This window comes from Cherax quadricarinatus, chromosome 42, assembly GCF_038502225.1.
Source record: "Cherax quadricarinatus isolate ZL_2023a chromosome 42, ASM3850222v1, whole genome shotgun sequence".
In the NCBI taxonomy this organism is placed as follows: domain Eukaryota; kingdom Metazoa; phylum Arthropoda; class Malacostraca; order Decapoda; family Parastacidae; genus Cherax; species Cherax quadricarinatus.
Genome location: NC_091333.1, coordinates 31,163,984 through 31,185,887, shown reverse-complemented (window position 1 = coordinate 31,185,887; position 21,904 = coordinate 31,163,984). Strand labels below are relative to the sequence as shown.

The 21,904-nt window shown below is 41.4% G+C and overlaps 1 protein-coding gene across 4 annotated transcripts in view; it reads right to left on the bottom strand.

Moving 5' to 3' along the window:
* The window catches only part of LOC128695542 (uncharacterized), a 211,677-nt gene that overhangs the window by 137,418 nt on the left and 52,355 nt on the right, over positions 1-21,904 (bottom strand). For 2 of the 4 annotated variants that reach the window (XM_070093454.1, XM_070093456.1), the window contains exon 1: positions 5,426-9,612. In XM_070093454.1, coding sequence (XP_069949555.1) covers positions 5,426-8,172 — 2,747 coding nt within the window. In that variant the 5' untranslated portion in view covers positions 8,173-9,612. Of the gene's footprint in view, positions 1-1,549; positions 1,774-5,425; positions 9,613-21,904 lie in introns of those variants that run through there. The other 2 variants (XM_070093457.1, XM_070093455.1) reach the window with 2 other exon arrangements.

Genomic DNA, 21,904 nt, shown 5'->3' with positions numbered 1-21,904 from the left:
GAGGCCTTAAACCGGTGAAACCTCCTGCTGAACCCTGTGGAAATGACATAGCAGCTTTATACACATCAGCATCCTGTAAGGTTAGATGTTCTTCGCCTGCTGCAATGTCAGGGAGGTCAATGTTGGTACTGGGAGCCCTGGGTGGATGTTTGTCCTTCAGAGCTTGCGCCGTGCTGACGTCCTTGGGAGCAATGGTATATATATATATGTCGTGCCGAATAGGCAGAACTTGCGATCTTGGCTTAAATAGCAACGCTCATCTTGCCATATAGGACAAGTGAAAATTTGTGTATGCAATAATTTCGCCAAAATCATTCTGAACCTAACGAAAAAAATATATTTCACTGTGTTTGTTTAGTATTAAATTATTGTAAACAAATCTAAAATATATTTAGTTGGGTTAGGCTAAAATAAATTGTTCTTGTTATAATAAGGTTAGGTAAGTTTTCTAAGATTCTTTTGGTGCAAAATTAAAAATTTTTACATCAACATTAATGAAAAAAATATATCTTTAAACATATAAGGGAAAATTTTAGAAAGGACTTAATTTTAAATGAGTTCTTGCTAATTGACCAGTTTTACATATTCGGCACGACATATATATATATATATATATATATATATATATATATATATATATATATATATATATATATATATATATATATATATATATATTATGTATGTATGTATATATATATATATATATATATATATATATATATATATATATATATATATATATATATATTTATTTCGGACAGTATAGAACAAACAAGCATTCTTAACTTATATAGGATAATTCGAATAGTATTATGATTAGCTTTATGTTCATTAAAATAAGAATTCCTGAGGATTACTATTATTACCCCAACCTCTCTGACAATTGTTGTTATGCTCTAACCAGAAGAGAACTGTCAATGTGACACTAACACTGTCGCTCAAGCGTGACGTTGTGAGGTGATGTCATCGGTTGACATCGCGAGGTGATATCAGCAGACGTCTGGAGTGACGTCATGAGCGATGTCATGGGTTGACAACGCAAGGTGACGTCATGAAGTCGGGCAGCATCGTGGGTGACGTCGTGAGGCGACTTCACTAGAGTGATGTGGCAGTAGACCACAACATGTTGCTAGGTAACCCACATGGCTTGTAGGCTCACATGGTATCGTCCACACTCCACATGCCTTTGTCCACACATGGCTTAGTTATCCACGTGGTTTCGAGTGACCTCAGGCACTCGGATATACAGCTCTGACAAAGCATTCACAGAAACAGCAGAAAACACAGCAGAGAGGGAGTAGGCAGTGGTGGCATACAGTAGAGCGAGCATTGGAGAGGCAAGGAACAGCTACTTCCTCCTCTCCCCCCCCCCACAAACATGGGAGACACACTCACAATGGACGCAGAAATCACCACAAACTCACCTCTGACTTGTTGCAATAGCCGTGCTGAGCTGAAAAGCATCAGCAGCAACATACAAGTGACGATGAACATACGACTTGAGAAACAGCGTGGGGCGCTGTGGCGTGGAGTCCCAAAGACGCCACTTATATTTCTCGAAGAAATTCGGCAAATTTCGGCCTGGATCCTGCGTGTACCTGTGTCTGGATGATGAAATATGCAGACACGACATCAGGATAACTCGTTGAGAGACAGATGCTTCTTGTGTGGAGTAATGAAGTGAAGATGACTTATCCCTCTTCCTTCCTCTCTCCAGGCAAACACACTTGCTGCAGTGGGCAGGCTGGCATAACCACCGAGAGGCCTAGCCTGTAGTGGAAACTATGTGAATTAGGCATATAGGCTCACTGACTACTTTAACGCCAACAACAACGTTAATGCACCACCTCTGGAGAGTAGTGTTAGTGTAATACCAGTGACAGAGAACTGAGAAAATAACTCTCTTTACCGTAGCAGGAAAAGTACAGAAAAACTCCTGCATCGCTTTATGCACATGTAGGACAATAAGGAAATCTCAGTGATCGAGATATATCAAGAAATCAAGTAATTTGTGTTAATGTTGCAGTGTTAAGTACGTAGGGAAATTATGCTGAAATAAGTGATAAGGGGCCACCTGGAGTTTATCTAGAGAGGGTTTCGGGGGTAAACGCCCCCACGGCCCGGTCTGAGACCAGGCCGCATGGTGGATCAAAGTCTGATCAACCAGGCTGTTACTGCTGGCCGCACGCAAGCTGATGTACGAACCACAGCCCGGTTGGTCAGGTACTGACTTTAGGTGCCTGTCCGGTGCCTTCTTGAAGACAGTCAGGGGTCTATTGGTAATCCCCCTTATGTATGCTGGGAGGCAGTTGAACAGTCATGGGCCCGGGACACTTATTGTGTTGTCTCTCAGTGTACTCGTGGCGCCTCTGCTTTTCATCGGGGGAATGTTGCATCTCCTGCCGAGTCTTTTGCTTTCATATGAAGTGATTTTCGTGTGCAAGTTTGGTACCAATCCCTCCAGGACCTTCCAAGTGCATATTATCATGTATTTCTCTCGCCTGCGTTCGAGAGAATACAGATCAAGGACCTTCAACCGTTCCCAGTAGTTTAGGTGCCTTATTGCACTTATGTGTGCTGTGAAAGTTCTTTGTACACTCTCCAGGTCTGCAATGTCGCCAGCCTAGAAGGGGGCCGTTAGTGTACAGCAGTATTCCAGCCTAGAGAGCACAAGCGATTTGAAGAGAATCATCATGGACTTGGCATCCCTAGTTTTGAAGGTTCTCATTATCCATCCTATCATTTTCCTAGTGGATTAGGTAGATACATTGTTGTGGTCTTTGAAGGCGAAATTCTCTGACATTATCACTTCCATGTCCTTCACATTACTTTTCCGCTCTATTGTATGGTTAGAATTTGTGGTATACCCTGATACATCTTCAAGTTTTCCATATCTGAGTAGTTGAAATTTCTCCTCGTTGAACTTCACATTATTTTGAGTGGCCCATTTGAAGATTTGGCTGATAACCGCTTGGGGTCTCGCAGTGTCTTCGATGGAGGCCACTGCCATGCGGGTGTCATCCGCAAAGGAAGACACATAGCTCTGGCTTACATCTCTGTCTATGTCAGAAATGAGGATGAGAAATAGAATGGGAGCGAGTACTGTGCCTTGTGGAACAGAGCTTTTTACCATGGCTGCCTGGGATTTTACTCTGTTTACTATTACTCTTTGTGTTCTATTTGTCAGGAAGTTGCAGATTCATCTACCAACTTTTCCCGTTTTCCTTTATTCCGCATTTTATGTGCTATTACACCATGGTCACACTTGTCGGAAGCTTTTGCAAAGCCTGTGTATACTACATCTGTATTTTGTTTATCCTGTACAGCATCCAGGACCTTGTCATAGTGGTCCAGTAGCTGGGACAGGCAGGAGCGACCTGCTCTAAACCCGTGTTCTCCTGGGTTGTGTAACTGATGGGTATCTAAGTGGTTGACTATCTTGCTTCTTAGAACTCCCTCAAAGATTTTATGATATGGGATGTTAGTGCTATCGGTCTGTAGTTCTTTGCAATTGCTTGACTGTCACCTTTGTGGAGTGGGGCTATACCTGTTATTTTTAGTGTGTACAGGATGACCCCTGTGTCCATGCTCCCTCTCCATAAAATGCTGAAGGCACGTGATAGGGACTTCTTGCAATTCTTGATGAACACAGAGTTCCACGAGTCTGGGCCTGGGGCAGAGTGCATGGCCATGTCATTAATTGCCTCTTCCAAATCTTGTGGAGTTATAATAATATCCGAGAATTTTGGGATGACCAGATTTTGGGTTTCATTCATAAAGAATTCATTTGGATTGTAGACCCTTAGAGTGGGCAGTGGATTGCTGAACACTGAGTCATATTGGGACTTTAGTATCTCACTCATTTCTTGGCTATCATCTGTGTATGTCCCATCCCGCCTAAGCAGGGGCCCAATACTGGATGTTGTTTTTCCCTTAGATTTGGCATAAGAGAAGAAGTATTTTGTTTTTGTTTTTTCAGTTTCCTTTATGGCTTTCAGTTCTTCCTGTGATTCTTGTCTCCTTTAAAATTCCTTCAGCTTAAGTTCGATATTTGCAGTTTCATTGACTAGTGCTTAGCTTCGTATTTAAGATATATTGACCCCACTCAGCAGCTCTGTGACTCTTCACCTTCGTCTGTATAGGAAACGTCTCTCTATTTCTAGTTTACATCTTTTCTTTCTTTTTCTTAATGGAATGTGTCTTGAGCAGATCTCAAGAACCACAGAATTAATTTTTTCAAGGCAGATGTTCGGGTCCGTGTTGTTTAGGATATCTTCCCAGCTTGTTTCATCTAGGACATGGTTTATTTGATCCCATTGGCGGAGTGTACCGCAGGATAGAATGCAATAAATCATGTTGCAAGGAGCATGTTACACGTGCATTGACCTTAACAAAGGAACTATGACAGTGTGACCTCGACCACTCAGTCTCCATCATCACTATAAATTATTACAATAAGTGTGCTCAGCTTCTGATAGTGACATTATTGTGAGAAGAAATCAAAGACAAACCTTCTGGAATGTACTTTACCAGCGAGTGTTGCGAATTTCCAGACTGAGTGGAAGACGTGGACATCCAAGGACACTTCGGCTTCTATTAAGTCACCTATACCTGTCGTGTAAGGAGCATTCAACACCATAGCTCATGCTACAAGTGCAAGGTAGGTTTCAATTTCCATTGTCAGTCGGGGAAGCTGTAGTTTCTGTTGACACAAGGTTACTGAAACCTTCCTATAGATGGCAGTGAGGTGTGGGCTTTTGAGCCCAAACACGTACATATATCAACACTCATTTTCTGAGAAATGATGAAATAACACTCCTTTGTGGTAATTATATTACACCCTTATTTTTCGCACAGCCCATGGGATTGAGAAGCACAACTCCTCAAGACACATCTTTGGGGACGGCTGCGAAGGCGTGAGCTCTCATTCAAGTTAAGTTACCATTTATAGTCCATCATCATTATTATTTTTTGTTTAGCTTGCCCCATTTCCCTAGCAAGTGTTAACATTACAACAATGTTTACACTAGCAACAATGATAACACCAACAATAATGTTAACATTACAGAAATGTTAACACCAAGAGCAATGCTAACGCCAAGAACGATACTAACACTAACAACGATGTTAACACCAACAACAATGATAACATTACAACAATATTTACACCAACAACAATATTTACACCAACAATATTTACACCAACAATAATATTTACACCAACAACAATATTTACACCAACAACAATGTCAACACCAACAATGTTAACACCAACAACAATGTTAACATCAACAACCACAATGTTTAAAACAACGACGTTAACACCAACAACGATATTAACACCAACAACAATGTTAACACTTACAATGTTAAGACAATGTTATCATATACAAAAACATTATTAACATTAACAACGACTCACCGATGTTGTAGACGTTGCAGCTGGTTGTCAGAAGTGGTGGTTGTGTCAGCATGAAGATAGTGGTTGTGTAGTAGCAGGTGTGTACAGTGGTGGTGGGTGAGGCCAGCCAGCAGGTCAGGCAGGTCAGGTAGGTCACCAGGGTCACCACGGATATCAATCCTCACGTCGCAGGAGCTAAGGTGTGGTAGGAGAGCAGCGCAGCTTCTCACATGTTCATCAAGTACGACAATTGTTTCTTCAGTGTTGAAGAAGTGAGATATTTGTTTGACAATTACTGGAGACATCATAGTGTTGTCAAGGAGGTCGAGCCACTGTTTATTGCCAGTCACACCAGACTTTTGTAGGAGATGAACCACTTCCCGTGCAGGTGCCTCAGGTACCTGGTCTAGTACCAGGTGCAGCAGTCCAGCCACATGTGTCAGAACATTCTGGTACTTGTTCATATCTACCACACTTGACCTGATGCTCTCTTCTAACACTCCCCTGATACTAACAGGAATTGCTGGTATAGGTGAAGCCTGTGTAGGTGGTGCTGGTGTAGGTGGTGCTGGTGTACGTGGTGCTGGTGTAGGTGATGGTAGTGTAGGTGGTGCTGGAGTAGGCAGTGCTGGTGTAGGTGATGCTGGTGTAGGTGGTGCTGGTGAAGGTGAAGTTGATATTGGTGAGGTCTGCGAAGATGTGACTGGTGAAGAAGGTTGAGTTTGTGATGCTGACATAGTTGTCACATGTGGTGGAGAAGACATAGGTGGTATTGGTGGTGGTGATACAGTTATCACAGATGGTTGAGAAGACACAGGTGGTGCTGGATGCTGGGTGTACATGATGTCTTGGATCAAGACTGGGAGTGGTGAAGACTGCAGCTGTTGCTTAAGTGTCATCACAATATGCAGAGCACTGAAGTAGTCTTGGATTCCCTTGTGTGGTGCAGAGTAGCGCTCCTCAATGCCTTGCCAAGTCCATATTGGCTTCAAACTCAAGAAAGCAGACAATATCTCATGGTAAGGTATATCATGTTTGTTACAAACAGATATTAGTTCTTCTACAGTCTCTTCTTCAAGACTCAACTGGTCACGTGAGAGACTCTCTAGTGATCTCGCGTATATTATCTTCAGTATTTCTTGAACACTGTTCTGTACAGTACTTTCATTCACCTTGTTCTTTGAACAGTTTGTTAATCTCTCTAATAGCTTACTTTGACTCATATGATGTATTTTATGGTAGAGTTGTGTTTGTGTTATGGTTCTTATGTTTAACTCATCAGGTTCCTGATTCAAGATGTAAACAAAAAATGTTAAATTCATTGGTAGACGTAAGTGTTCATGAAAACCTTTGATCACCATCACCTTATTCACTAGTTTATTAGTGTTTCTGTTGCTGTTGGTCAGCTTAGTTATCTCCTGGTGAGTCCGACGCACAAATTCTTCCGTATGTTCTTCCTTTATGCCTCGTAGTTCAGCAATAGTCACATCATAACCTTCAGGGATCGTCAAGCTGAACATTTCAACTGCTTCAGGTCTTGAGGTGCAGATAAAAGTTGTTTTAATTGAGTTTTGGAATTCCAGTAAAAGACTTTTGACTAATGTTCTGGAGTTGTTATTGAGTTCATCCAGACCGTCAACTATTATTATTACCTTACAAAGTTTTATTATTTTAGGCAGCATGTTTCTGAATTTTGTTGAAACATCTGGTATTAGTCGGTCTAGAAGACCCTGGTATGAGTTGATGGTCGGGTTCCTACACTGTATCCACAGTAAGAGATCATAATTATCTAAGTCCTTTATGTTACCTTGTCCACCTTGTATCCATTGGTCAGTTAATAGCTTCACTAGAGTAGTCTTGCCACTGCCTGCCACACCTTCAAGCAGCAGTATTTGTGGTCGTCCAGAGGAACCTTGTTGTTGTGTGCCAGAGCTCACACATGATGCCACACATGTTGTCTGGACAAGTGAGAGAAGGTCTACATAATCTATATGTTGATTATTACCTCTACATCTACCTTTTTTAACTTCAATATCAACAAAAATTTGATCTACTTCAAGTTGAAAGTTGTTGGTGATAAAATATACTGGGTTAATATAAGTTATTTGTTGTAATATCTCCTTCAGTTTATTGTAACTATCTTTAATGATAATCTGTTTTATATCATCACTACAATATTTGATTATATCTTCCTCTCCGAGAATCTCATTCATGATGTGGTCCAGTTCATCATTCATCTGCTGGGTCTCATTGGTCACTTCATCCTGGTCTCTCCCATACCTTTTTCCAGATGTCTTAAGACAACCAGTTAACAACTCACGAAGCTTTCTCATATTTTCATAATAATCTTCATCAGTAACAGAAAATGGACCATGAGCAGCATCGTTCCTCATGTTGTTTATGGCAGTGATGTAGTACTCCATTTTTGTACTGGCAGTGATCCATATTGGATCACTGAGAGGAGCTACATTCTCACAGGCAAGTTTGATGCTCCTACACAGTAGTGGAACATCAAACTCTCTTCCATTTGCACTTCTATTTATCAGTTTCTTTTGTGTTTTGTTAAACTTTCGATCTTTACTACTGAGTTGTAAGTAGTTGGCAGATGATGTTTGTTTTAAGGTATTTAAGTAATGATCAAGTGTTGTAGTAGCAGGTTTATCTGGTGTTCCCCAGCAGAATGTGTGATGCAACACACGTCTGCCACACTCACTCACAGCTTTCATGATTCTGAAGCCATTATTTTCCTCTTTAGTTATTACAGCCATGGCAAAATGATGTTAATAATGTTACTGATGGTGTTGCTGTTACTTCTGCAAGTACTGGTGCTGACAGTGTTGCTGTTGCTTCTCAGATAAAGTTGCTGACAGTATTGCTGTTTCATCTCAGATATTGTTGCTAACAGTATTACTGTTCCGTCTCAGATATTGTTGCTGACAGTGCTGCTGTTGCTTCCCAGATATTGTTGCTGACAGTGCTGCTGTTGCATCTCAGATATTGTTGCTGACAGTGCTGCTGTTTCTTCTCAGATATTGTTGCTGAAAGTGTTGCTGTTGTTTCTCAGATATTGTTGCTGACAGTGCTGCTGTTGCTTCCTAGATATTGTTGCTGACAGTGATGCTGTTGCTTCTCAGATATTGCTGCTGACAGTGCTGCTGTTGCTTCTCAGATATTGTTGCTGACAGTGCTGCTGTTGCTTCTCAGATATTATTGCTGACAGTGCTGCTGTTGCTTCTCAGATATTGTTGCTGACAGTGCTGCTGTTGCTTCCCAGATATTGCTGCTGATAATGCTGCTGTTGCTTCTCAGATAGTGTTACTGACAGTGTTGCTGATAGTGCTGCTGCTGTTTCTCAGATATTGTTTATGCTGACGTAGCTCCTCACAAGACCAGGAATCCTGGTAAAATAAAAGACATAATTTGAAATATGTGTAGTGTTACAAGTGACAGACTGTAACATGTATAATATTACAAGTGACAGACTGTAACATGTATAATATTACAAGTGACAGACTGTAGCATGTATAATATTACAAGTGACAGACTGTAACATGTATAATATTACAAGTGACAGACTGTAACATGTATAATATTACAAGTGACAGACTGTAACATGTATAATATTACAAGTAACAGACTGTAGCATGTATAATATTACAAGTGACAGACTGTAACATGTATAATATTACAAGTGACAGACTGTAGCATGTATAATATTACAAGTGACAGACTGTAACATGTATAATATTACAAGTGACAGACTGTAACATGTATAATATTACAAGTAACAGACTGTAGCATGTATAATATTACAAGTGACAGACTGTAACATGTATAATATTACAAGTGACAGACTGTAACATGTATAATATTACAAGTGGCAGACTGTAGCATGTATAATATTACAAGTGACAGACTGTAACATGTATAATATTACAAGTGGCAGACTGTAGCATGTATAATATTACAAGTGGCAGACTGTAGCATGTATAATATTACAAGTGGCAGACTGTAGCATGTATAATATTACAAGTAACAGACTGTAACATGTATAATATTACAAGTAACAGACTGTAGCATGTATAATATTACAAGTGACAGACTGTAACATGTATAATATTACAAGTAACAGACTGTAACATGTATAATATTACAAGTAACAGACTGTAACATGCATAATATTACAAGTGACAGACTGTAACATGTATAATATTACAAGTGACAGACTGTAACATGCATAATATTATAAGTGACAGACTGTAACATGTATAATATTACAAGTGGCAGACTGTAACATGTATAATATTACAAGTGGCAGACTGTAACATGTATAATATTACAAGTGGCAGACTGTAACATGTATAATATTACAAGTGGCAGACTGTAGCATGTATAATATTACAAGTGACAGACTGTAACATGTATAATATTACAAGTGGCAGACTGTAGCATGTATAATATTACAAGTGACAGACTGTAGCATGTATAATATTACAAGTGACAGACTGTAACATGTATAATATTACAAGTGACAGACTGTAACATGTATAATATTACAAGTGACAGACTGTAACATGTATAATATTACAAGTGACAGACTGTAACATGTATAATATTACAAGTGACAGACTGTAACATGTATAATATTACAAGTGACAGACTGTAACATGTATAATATTACAAGTGACAGACTGTAACATGTATAATATTACAAGTGACAGACTGTAACATGTATAATATTACAAGTGACAGACTGTAACATGTATAATATTACAAGTGACAGACTGTAACATGTATAATATTACAAGTGACAGACTGTAACATGTATAATATTGCAAGTGACAGACTGTAACATGTATAATATTACAAGTGACAGACTGTAACATGAAAAATATTACAAGTGACAGACTGTAACATGTATAATATTACAAGTGACAGACTGTAACATGTATAATATTACAAGTGACAGACTGTAACATGTATAATATTACAAGTGACAGACTGTAACATGTATAATATTACAAGTGACAGACTGTAACATGTATAATATTACAAGTGACAGACTGTAACATGTATAATATTACAAGTGACAGACTGTAACATGTATAATATTACAAGTGACAGACTGTAACATGAAAAATATTACAAGTGACAGACTGTAACATGTATAATATTACAAGTGACAGACTGTAACATGAAAAATATTACAAGTGACAGACTGTAACATGTATAATATTACAAATGACAGACTGTAACATGTATAATATTACAAGTGACAGACTGTAACATGAAAAATATTACAAGTGACAGACTGTAACATGTATAATATCGCAAGTGTAAGACTGTAACATGTATAATATTACAAGTGACAGACTGTAACATGTATAATATTACAAGTGACAGACTGTAACATGTATAATATTACAAGTGGCAGACTGTAACATGTATAATATTACAAGTGACAGACTGTAACATGTATAATATTACAAGTGACAGACTGTAACATGTATAATATTACAAGTGACAGACTGTAACATGTATAATATTACAAGTGACAGACTGTAACATGTATAATATTACAAGTGACAGACTGTAACATGTATAATATTACAAGTGGCAGACTGTAGCATGTATAATATTACAAGTGACAGACTGTAGCATGTATAATATTACAAGTGACAGACTGTAACATGTATAATATTACAAGTGACAGACTGTAACATGTATAATATTACAAGTAACAGACTGTAACATGCATAATATTACAAGTGACAGACTGTAACATGTATAATATTACAAGTGACAGACTGTAACATGTATAATATTACAAGTGACAGACTGTAACATGTATAATATTACAAGTGACAGACTGTAACATGTATAATATTGCAAGTGACAGACTGTAACATGTATAATATTACAAGTGACAGACTGTAACATGAAAAATATTACAAGTGACAGACTGTAACATGTATAATATTACAAGTGACAGACTGTAACATGTATAATATCGCAAGTGACAGACTGTAACATGTATAATATTACAAGTGACAGACTGTAACATGTATAATATTGCAAGTGACAGACTGTAACATGTATAATATTACAAGTGACAGACTGTAACATGTATAATATTACAAGTGACAGACTATAACATGTATAATATTGCAAGTGACAGACTGTAACATGTATAATATTACAAGTGACAGACTGTAACATGAAAAATATTACAAGTGACAGACTGTAACATGTATAATATTACAAGTGACAGACTGTAACATGTATAATATTACAAGTGACAGACTGTAACATGTATAATATTACAAGTGACAGACTGTAACATGTATAATATTACAAGTGACAGACTGTAACATGTATAATATTACAAGTGACAGACTGTAACATGTATAATATTACAAGTGACAGACTGTAACATGTATAATATTACAAGTGACAGACTGTAACATGAAAAATATTACAAGTGACAGACTGTAACATGTATAATATTACAAGTGACAGACTGTAACATGTATAATATTACAAGTGACAGACTGTAACATGTATAATATTACAAGTGACAGACTGTAACATGTATAATATTACAAGTGACAGACTGTAACATGTATAATATTACAAGTGACAGACTGTAACATGTATAATATTACAAGTGACAGACTGTAACATGTATAATATTACAAGTGACAGACTGTAACATGTATAATATTACAAGTGACAGACTGTAACATGTATAATATTGCAAGTGACAGACTGTAACATGTATAATATTACAAGTGACAGACTGTAACATGAAAAATATTACAAGTGACAGACTGTAACATGTATAATATTACAAGTGACAGACTGTAACATGTATAATATTACAAGTGACAGACTGTAACATGTATAATATTACAAGTGACAGACTGTAACATGTATAATATTACAAGTGACAGACTGTAACATGTATAATATTACAAGTGACAGACTGTAACATGTATAATATTACAAGTGACAGACTGTAACATGTATAATATTACAAGTGACAGACTGTAACATGAAAAATATTACAAGTGACAGACTGTAACATGTATAATATTACAAGTGACAGACTGTAACATGAAAAATATTACAAGTGACAGACTGTAACATGTATAATATTACAAATGACAGACTGTAACATGTATAATATTACAAGTGACAGACTGTAACATGAAAAATATTACAAGTGACAGACTGTAACATGTATAATATTACAAGTGACAGACTGTAACATGTATAATATCGCAAGTGTAAGACTGTAACATGTATAATATTACAAGTGACAGACTGTAACATGTATAATATTACAAGTGACAGAGTGTAACATGTATAATATTACAAGTAACAGACTGTAACATGCATAATATTACAAGTGACAGACTGTAACATGTATAATATTACAAGTGACAGACTGTAACATGTATAATATTACAAGTGGCAGACTGTAACATGTATAATATTACAAGTGACAGACTGTAACATGTATAATATTACAAGTGACAGATTGTAACGTGTATAATATTACAAGTGACAGACTGTAACATGTATAATATTACAAGTGGCAGACTGTAGCATGTATAATATTACAAGTGACAGACTGTAACATGCATAATATTACAAGTGACAGACTGTAACATGTATAATATTACAAGTGACAGACTGTAACATGTATAATATTACAAGTGACAGACTGTAACATGTATAATATTACAAGTGACAGACTGTAACATGTATAATATTACAAGTGACAGACTGTAACCTGTATAATATTGCAAGTGACAGACTGTAACATGTATAATATTACAAGTGACAGACTGTAACATGCATAATATTACAAGTGACAGACTGTAACATGTATAATATTACAAGTGACAGACTGTAACATGTATAATATTACAAGTAACAGACTGTAACATGTATAATATTGCAAGTGAAAGATTGTAACATGTATAATATTACAAGTGACAGACTGTAACATGAAAAATATTACAAGTGACAGACTGTAACATGTATAATATTACAAATGACAGACTGTAACATGTATAATATTACAAGTGACAGACTGTAACATGTATAATATTACAAGTGACAGACTGTAACATGTATAATATCGCAAGTGTAAGACTGTAACATGTATAATATTACAAGTGACAGACTGTAACATGTATAATATTACAAGTGACAGACTGTAACATGTATAATATTACAAGTGACAGAGTGTAGCATGTATAATATTACAAGTGACAGACTGTAACATGTATAATATTACAAGTGACAGACTGTAACATGTATAACATTACAAGTGCTAGACTGTAACATGTATAATATTACAAGTGTCAGACTGTAATATGTATAATATTACAAATGTCAGACTGTATCGTGTATATTATTACAAGTGTTAGACTGTAACATGTATAATATTACAAGTTTTAGACTGTAACGTGTATAATATTACAAGTGTTAGTGTGTAACATCTATAATATTACAAGTGTTAGACTGTAACATGTATAATATTACAAGTGTTAGACTGTAACATGTATAATATTACAAGTGTTAGACTGTAACATGTATAATATTACAAGTATTAGACTGTAACATGTATAATATTACAAGTGTTAGACTGTAACATGTATAATATTACAAATGAACTTTAATTATCTGTCAGTGATAACCAGTATTAAAGACTGTCTGAATTAATGCTGAGACAGTTACATGAACTGATGAATAAGACTCATGTACAACACTTGGTTATCATTATTGATGAATAAGAGACATATTCGTCTCTCGACCTGCGGGTGGGGAGGACGTGCTCTGTGCTTGCCACTGTTTTACCCTTGTAGCGGTTCGTGTTCTTAGGTACCCAAAATGGCGGATCGACATGGACGTCGTGTAAACACAGTCTGTGTAGAGCTGGTCCGCGGAATGCTTAGCGGTTCCACGATGCATGTGGTTCTGCCTAGTATCGTCCGTGATGTGTATCGCATTCCAAATGAGGAACTTTATGGAGTAGCAGTCATTGGATTGACGAGGATTTTCATCAAGGTCATGAGTTCTGGGTTTTATACCAGCATAGTCGACGCTTTCCAGGAGAGGAGGATGACGGTTAATCCAGCAGTGGAGGTCTGCCTTCATGCCTTCATGATGTCTCCAACTAAGTAACGTGGGTAAAAGCCAGAAATGTGCCGCTCTAGGCTAAGGAATATGATGTTGTTGCGGTATTTCGTAGGTATGGCATGGTTCATGCTGCTGAATTGGGAGTGTGGAAAGATGGGCCTTATATGGGGCTGCCGGAAGGATCCTTCACACTGAAAATGTTGTTGAGGCAGCCGATACCATCGTACGTTCTGCTGGAGGGTTACAGAATGCAGGTCAGGTCTACGTATATTATGCAGGACAACGAAGGACATGCCGGTAGTGCGGGTCTTACGACCATATGGCGGCCCAGTGTCATCGGAGGCAGAGACTGTGTGAACAAGCACCAACACCGGTGGACCAACAGGTAGGCATTTGGTGCCTGGGACAGGTGCAGCCAAAAGGCAGGCACCTAGAAGTTGGAGTGAGGAAGTGGACAGAGCGGAGTCGGAGATGGGAACATGTTCCACGTTACTTGAGGTGACGGTGGCTGAACAGACGCCTACGGAGGCGACTGTTGACACCAGTGTTTTGCATAAGTATAGCCTGCTGGAGGAGGTCTTGAAAGACTTCCTGGGTGTGGAAAAGGGTAGTCCTGATGGTGTGACAGCCGGCCATGTGATAGTGGGGGCAACAGCCACACCTGAGTGTGAGGAGATCTTGTGTAGGGAGGGTCAGCAGCAAGAGGTGGTGGTTGAGGTGCACCAGGAGGACATGGAATTTGATGTCCTGCGTGGAGATGGTGGTTCCCGCATAAGAGCAGAGGGGGCATTGGACATGGATGATGTGTTAACGTTGGGGCAGTGGACTGGGAAGAAATCATGGAAAAACATGCTTAATCTCCCAGCACATGGCGGTACCAGTACTGAGGTGCTGACAGGGTCACGGGACACGTGGGGGGGGGGGGGGTGGGGGATCAGGTTAGACCGAGTGCCAAAAGTGGCTCTAGTCAGCTGCCCAGTATTTTGAGTAAGCCGCAAAGGCGTCGGAGGAAACCGCTTTTACTGTAATACTTCAAGGTTGTAACTATAAATGTCAATGACCTGAGGGCTGATATTAAGAGAGTGTGGGTGAAGTGGTTTCTATGGAGATTTTATGTGGATATTTGTTTCATACAAGAGCATAATTACAAGTTTGGATGTGAGTTGCGTTTGAAGGGATATAAAATGAATGTGAGTGGCTCGTTGAGGTTGAAAGGGGTGAGGGTTGCTGTGGCTGTGAAGGAGACCAGTCCCTTGCATATTTTGGGGTGTGAGGAGGGGGGTGGGAGGGTGGTGCGGGTGGAGGGAGTGTGGGGCGAGACTAGGATTTGTTTTATAGATATGCGGGCAGATGGCAATGCAAGAGGTAAGGAAAATTTCGTGAGGGATGTGTTGCTGTATCATTTTGGGGGATTGCCTTTAGTCACTGTGATAGAAGGAGATTGGAACTGTGTCATAAGACAGGGTGATGTGGACCCGAGGGGGGCGTGGTGTGTGTTGGATATATTATGCAATGTATTGGGCAATGTGGGGGTTTTAGATGTGGTGGGGAGGGGTGGTTGAAGGGTTGAGTATACGTTTGTATGAAGGAGCTATGCTGCATGTCTGGATTGGCTTTATGCAATGGAGGCAGTATGCATAGTGGGAGTTAGGACTTTTGATGTGGGGTTTTCTGACCATAGGATGGTTATTGCAGATCTTGGATGGGATGGTATGGCTAGGACACAACCTGGCTATTGGAAATTAAATATGAGACTCTGGAAGGGGGAGGGGGTGAGTGAGGTTTTAAGGGAATGGTGGCAGTTGAGGAGGCAGTGTTCAACATGAGTACTGGCAAGGTGCCAGGAATAGATGGGATTTCAAATGATTTTTATAGGGTTCATTGGGAGCATATTAAGCACTGTCTGGTGGAGGTCATGAATTACATGCTACAGGAGGGTAAGCTAGGACAGACACAAAGTATAGAGGTGCTCGTATTGGTGCACAAAAAGCAAGAGAGAAGAGTCCTAAGTGGATATAGAGCTGTGTTCTGCGTTCTGACTATAAGATTTTTTGCAAAGATTTTAGGCAATAGGATGAAGAAGGTTAGAGGGGCAGTTACACATAGGGGTCAGATGGGCATACTGGGGAGAAGTATGAGAGATGGTCATGGGCACATAAGGGATTTTTTGGAGGGTTGCAAGGGGGGAGGACGTTTGGGTCTTGATTGGGAGAATGCATACAACTGTGTGGATAGGAAATTTTTGAGGGCTAGTTTGTTGCATCAGGGTTTTGGGGAAGGGGTTGTGCAGTGGGTTGATACGCTGTACTCATCGGCATTGGTACGGGCTCAAGTCAACGGTAGGTTTGGAAGGTTGGTTTACGTGGAGAGGAGCTTGAGGCAAGGGTGCCCACTTTCTCAAATACTGTTTGCTTGTATGCAGAATCCATTTTATGGACTTGTAGAGGGGGACATTACAGGGGGAGAGGGAAGGTTGTATAGGTATAGTGGGGTATGTGGATGACACGATTGTCCTGATAGATGGGGTACAGGGTTTGCATACTGTGGGAAGGGTGTTGGAGCTTTTTGGGGAGGCAACGGGCATGCCTGTAAATAGGGCAAAATCGAGTTTACTGGAAGTGGGTTCTTGGGTGATGGCGGATTTTGGGTTGGAGTCTGGGTGGGCAATGGTGGATAGACTAAAGATTTGTGGAGTTATGTACATGGCAGATGCACAGGAGGCCAGAAGGGTAAACTCAAAGTGGGTAGTGGAGAAAGCATTGAGTAGGTTACGGAGTTTACGGGCGGGAGATGTCGCCTTACAACAGAGGGCGGTAATAGTTAATTCACTAGTTTATAGTAAAGTGTGGAGTATGACTGAAGTGTATCCTTTGAGGACACAAGACGTGCATGAGATCCAGCGTCATGTATTATGTTATGTCTGGGGTTTTAGGAGGGCATTGTTGAGTAAGGAGGAGGTGATGTCCCATGTCTGCCACGGGGGTGTGGGCCTTTCAGCGTTGGGGCCGAGAGTGAAAGCCCTGTATGTAAAACAGAGATTCGTCAGGGCTGGAGGGGAAAGCAGGGTTAGAGTGGGGAAGGTGATGGGTGATGTGCGTAAATGATGGGGTAGCAAGGAGTTAATTGAATGTGAAGATATGCTGAGGGTTTTGTTACTGTTCGGGAGGTCGCACGACTTAAAGGGGGGCGTTTGGTGTCGATGAGTAGGAGGCCAGAGATCCTGCAACGCATATCGGTTTTCCCCTTGTATGATTGTAGGATGATATGGGAAGACTTCCATAAGCTTAGGTTGATGCTGAGGGTAAGGGAGTTAGTATACAGATTCATGATGGGGATCTTAGCGTCGAAATCAGTTTTGAGTTTAATGGGCTTGGTGAGGGAACCGTACTGCAAACAGAGTGGTGAAATGGAAACAGCATTTCATGCGGTTTATTTTTGTGAGGCATTGAGGGAAGTAAGGTCGTGGTTGGCGAGGATTTTTCGTCTGATGGGTGGGGGTAATGTTTCGATCCTTCGAGCCTTAACATTTGAAGTGAGAGGGGTCCCAAGGGAGGTGAAAAGGGCGATCATGCATGTAGTAGTTGATTTTCTGTATATTTCTTGGGGAATGAGGGATGTTGAGGGCAGAATTTGGATTAAGGCAATAGTGGCAGGTATATACAGGACTGTTGGTAGGAATAAAATTATTTACGGGGGACAGTGGGGAGTTTGCTTTCCGGAGACCTACTGTGACCTTATGGTCAGCCCTCCCCTTCAATTGGCATAGGGGTAACGCTGCAAGGGACTGGTTTCCTTTCGTAGCCGGTTTTTCAAGGGTTAAAGTGGTGATGGTGTGAATATTCGAAGGCTTTTCACAAAAGAGTGAATGGATAGGGTGGGGCGTATGCGATTATGGTAGGGTGATAATATGCCTTCTATTAGGTGAAAGGTTTTTCTTTTGTTTTGGATTATATAATCCATGGCCTTGTTATATAATTAGGAAGTTTATCACGACATGGTACACGCCGAAAATATGTCCAGATATGGCTAATAAATTATTATAGTATGTTGTGTGTTACAGGTAGGACATCTTGGGAGGGGGGTGTCTTACAAGAGTCTTAGAGATGGATGAGAATTGTACGTTGTTTGTGCTTTTACCTTACTATGGACATGTTGTTGTTCTTCGGTGGCCGATGCATAGGGCAGCTGTAGGTGAATGGTTCAAAGAACCGACACGTTGTTAAATTAGACACATGTGCAACTCTTGGGAATCTTTATTGAGGAAACGTTTCGCCACACAGTGGCTTCATCAGTCCATACAAAGGATAAACTTGAACAGGAGGAGAATGAGGTAATCAGTCCCTCAACCTTGAGTCGATGTGGTCAGTCCATCAATCTTGAATAGAATACGGAATGTGAACGGAGAAGCAGCTTATAAGAAGAAGAACCATTCATCTACAATCCTGTCAGACACTGCAACTTCTTGGGATCTTAACACCTGGGAATTCTTCACTTGCCTAACCCTTGGGCACGACCTACTTCCACATTGGACAAATGTGACACCGCCTACCACTGCTGCACCTCTCCTGCCATACGGTTTATAAGCTGCTTCTCCGCTCATATGCCGTATTCTATTCAAGATTGATGGACTGACCACATCGACTCAAGGTTGAGGGACTGATTACCTCATTCTCCTCCTGTTCATCAAGTTTTTCCTTTGTATGGACTGATGAAGCCACTGTGTGGCGAAACGTTTCCTCAATAAAGATACCCAAGAGTTGCATATGTGTCTAATTTAACATAGGGCAGCTGTTTCATGGATTTTGTATAATTAAGAATGATCCGAGTTGTGTTATTACTCTATGTATAAGGTTTACAGATACTATATAAATATGTATAACATGTCTTGCATGATGACTTTTTGTGTAATGTTGAACGTTTTGCTGTTGTTACAAGAATAGCACAAGGCCACCTGTATGTTCGAGTGTGAGCTGGACTTTATCTACGTTGTATGAATGTTGTGTGTTCGAGTGGGTCATTGTGTGAGGTGATGGGTGGATGGGCGTGAGTGTTCGAGTGGGTCATTGTGTGAGGTGATGGGTGGATGGACGTGAGTGTTCGAGTGGGTCATTGTGTGAGGTGATGGGTGGATGGGCGTGAGTGTTCGAGTGGGTCATTGTGTGAGTTGATGGGTGGATGGGCGTGAGTGTTCGAGTGGGTCATTGAGTGAGGTGATGGGTGGATGGGCGTGAGTGTTCGAGTGGGTCATTGTGTGAGGTGATGGGTGGATGGACGTGAGTGTTCGAGTGGGTCATTGTGTGAGGTGATGGGTGGATGGGCGTGAGTGTTCGAGTGGGTCATTGTGTGAGTTGATGGGTGGATGGGCGTGAGTGTTCGAGTGGGTCATTGTGTGAGGTGATGGGTGGATGGGCGTGAGTGTTCGAGTGGGTCATTGTGAGGTGATGGGTGGATGGGCGTGAGGGTTCGAGTGGGTCATTATGTGAGGTGATGGGTGGATGGGCGTGAGTGTTCGAGTGGGTCATTGTGTGAGGTGATGGGTGGATGGGCGTGAGTGTTCGAGTGGGTCATTGTGTGAGGTGATGGGTGGATGGACGTGAGTGTTCGAGTGGGTCATTGTGTGAGGTGATGGGTGGATGGGCGTGAGTGTTCGAGTGGGTCATTGTGTGAGTTGATGGGTGGATGGGCGTGAGTGTTCGAGTGGGTCATTGTGTGAGGTGATGGGTGGATGGGCGTGAGTGCTCGAGTGGGTCATTGTGTGAGGTGATGGGTGGATGGACGTGAGTGTTCGAGTGGGTCATTGTGTGAGGTGATGGGTGGATGGGCGTGAGTGTTCGAGTGGGTCATTGTGTGAGTTGATGGGTGGATGGGCGTGAGTGTTCGAGTGGGTCATTGCGTGAGGTGATGGGTGGATGGGCGTGAGTGTTCGAGTGGGTCATCGTGAGGTGATGGGTGGATGGGCGTGAGGGTTCGAGTGGGTCATTATGTGAGGTGATGGGTGGATGGGCGTGAGTGTTCGAGTGGGTCATTGTGTGAGGTGATGGGTCGATGGGCGTGAGTGTTCGAGTGGGTCATTGTGTGAGGTGATGGGTGGATGGGCGTGAGTGTTCGAGTGGGTCATTGTGTGAGGTGATGGGTGGATGGGCGTGAGTGTTCGAGTGGGTCATTGTGTGAGGTGATGGGTGGATGGGCGTGAGTGTTCGAGTGGGTCATTGTGTGAGGTGATGGGTGGATGGGCGTGAGTGTTCGAGTGGGTCATTGTGTGAGGTGATGGGTGGATGGGCGTGAGTGTTCGAGTGGGTCATTGTGTGAGGTGATGGGTGGATGGGCGTGAGTGTTCGAGTGGGTCATTGTGTGAGGTGATGGGTGGATGGGCGTGAGTGTTCGAGTGGGTCATTGTGTGAGGTGATGGGTGGATGGGCGTGAGTGTTCGAGTGGGTCATTGTGTGAGGTGATGGGTGGATGGGCGTGAGGGTTCGAGTGGGTCATTCTGTGAGGTGATGGGTGGATGGGCGTGAGTGTTCGAGTGGGTCATTGTGTGAGGTGATTGGTGGATGAGCGTGAGTGTTCGAGTGGGTCATTGTGTGAGGTGATGGGTGGATGGACGTGAGTGTTCGAGTGGGTCATTGTGTGAGGTGATGGGTGGATGGGCGTGAGTGTTCGAGTGGGTCATTGTGTGAGGTGATGGGTGGATAGGCGTGAGTGTTCGAGTGTGTCATTGTGTGAGGTGATGGGTTGATGGGCGTGAGTGTTCGAGTGGGTCATTGTGTGAGGTGATGGGTGGATGGGCGTGAGTGTTCGAGTGGGTCATTGTGTGAGGTGATGGGTGGATGGGTGTGAGGGTTCGAGTGGGTCATTGTGTTAGGCGATGGGTGGATGGGCGTGAGTGTTCGAGTGGGTCATTGTGTGAGGTGATGGGTGGATGGGCGTGAGGGTTCGAGTGGGTCATTGTATGAGGTGATGGGTGGATGGGCGTGAGTGTTCGAGTGGGTCATTGTGTGATGTAATGGGTGGATGGGCGTGAGTGTTCGAGTGGGTCATTGTGTGAGCTGATGGGTGGATGGGCGTGAGGGTTCGAGTGGGTCATTGTGTGAGGTGATGGGTGGATGGGCGTGAGTGTTCGAGTGGGTCATTGTGTGAGGTGATGGGTGGATGGGCGTGAGTGTTCGAGTGGGTCATTGTGTGAGGTGATGGGTGGATGGGCGTGAGTGTTCGAGTGGGTCATTGTGTGAGGTGATGGGTGGATGGGCGTGAGTGTTCGAGTGGGTCATTGTGTGAGGTGATGGGTGGATGGGCGTGAGTGTTCGAGTGGGTCATTGTGTGAGGTGATGGGTGGATGGGCGTGAGGGT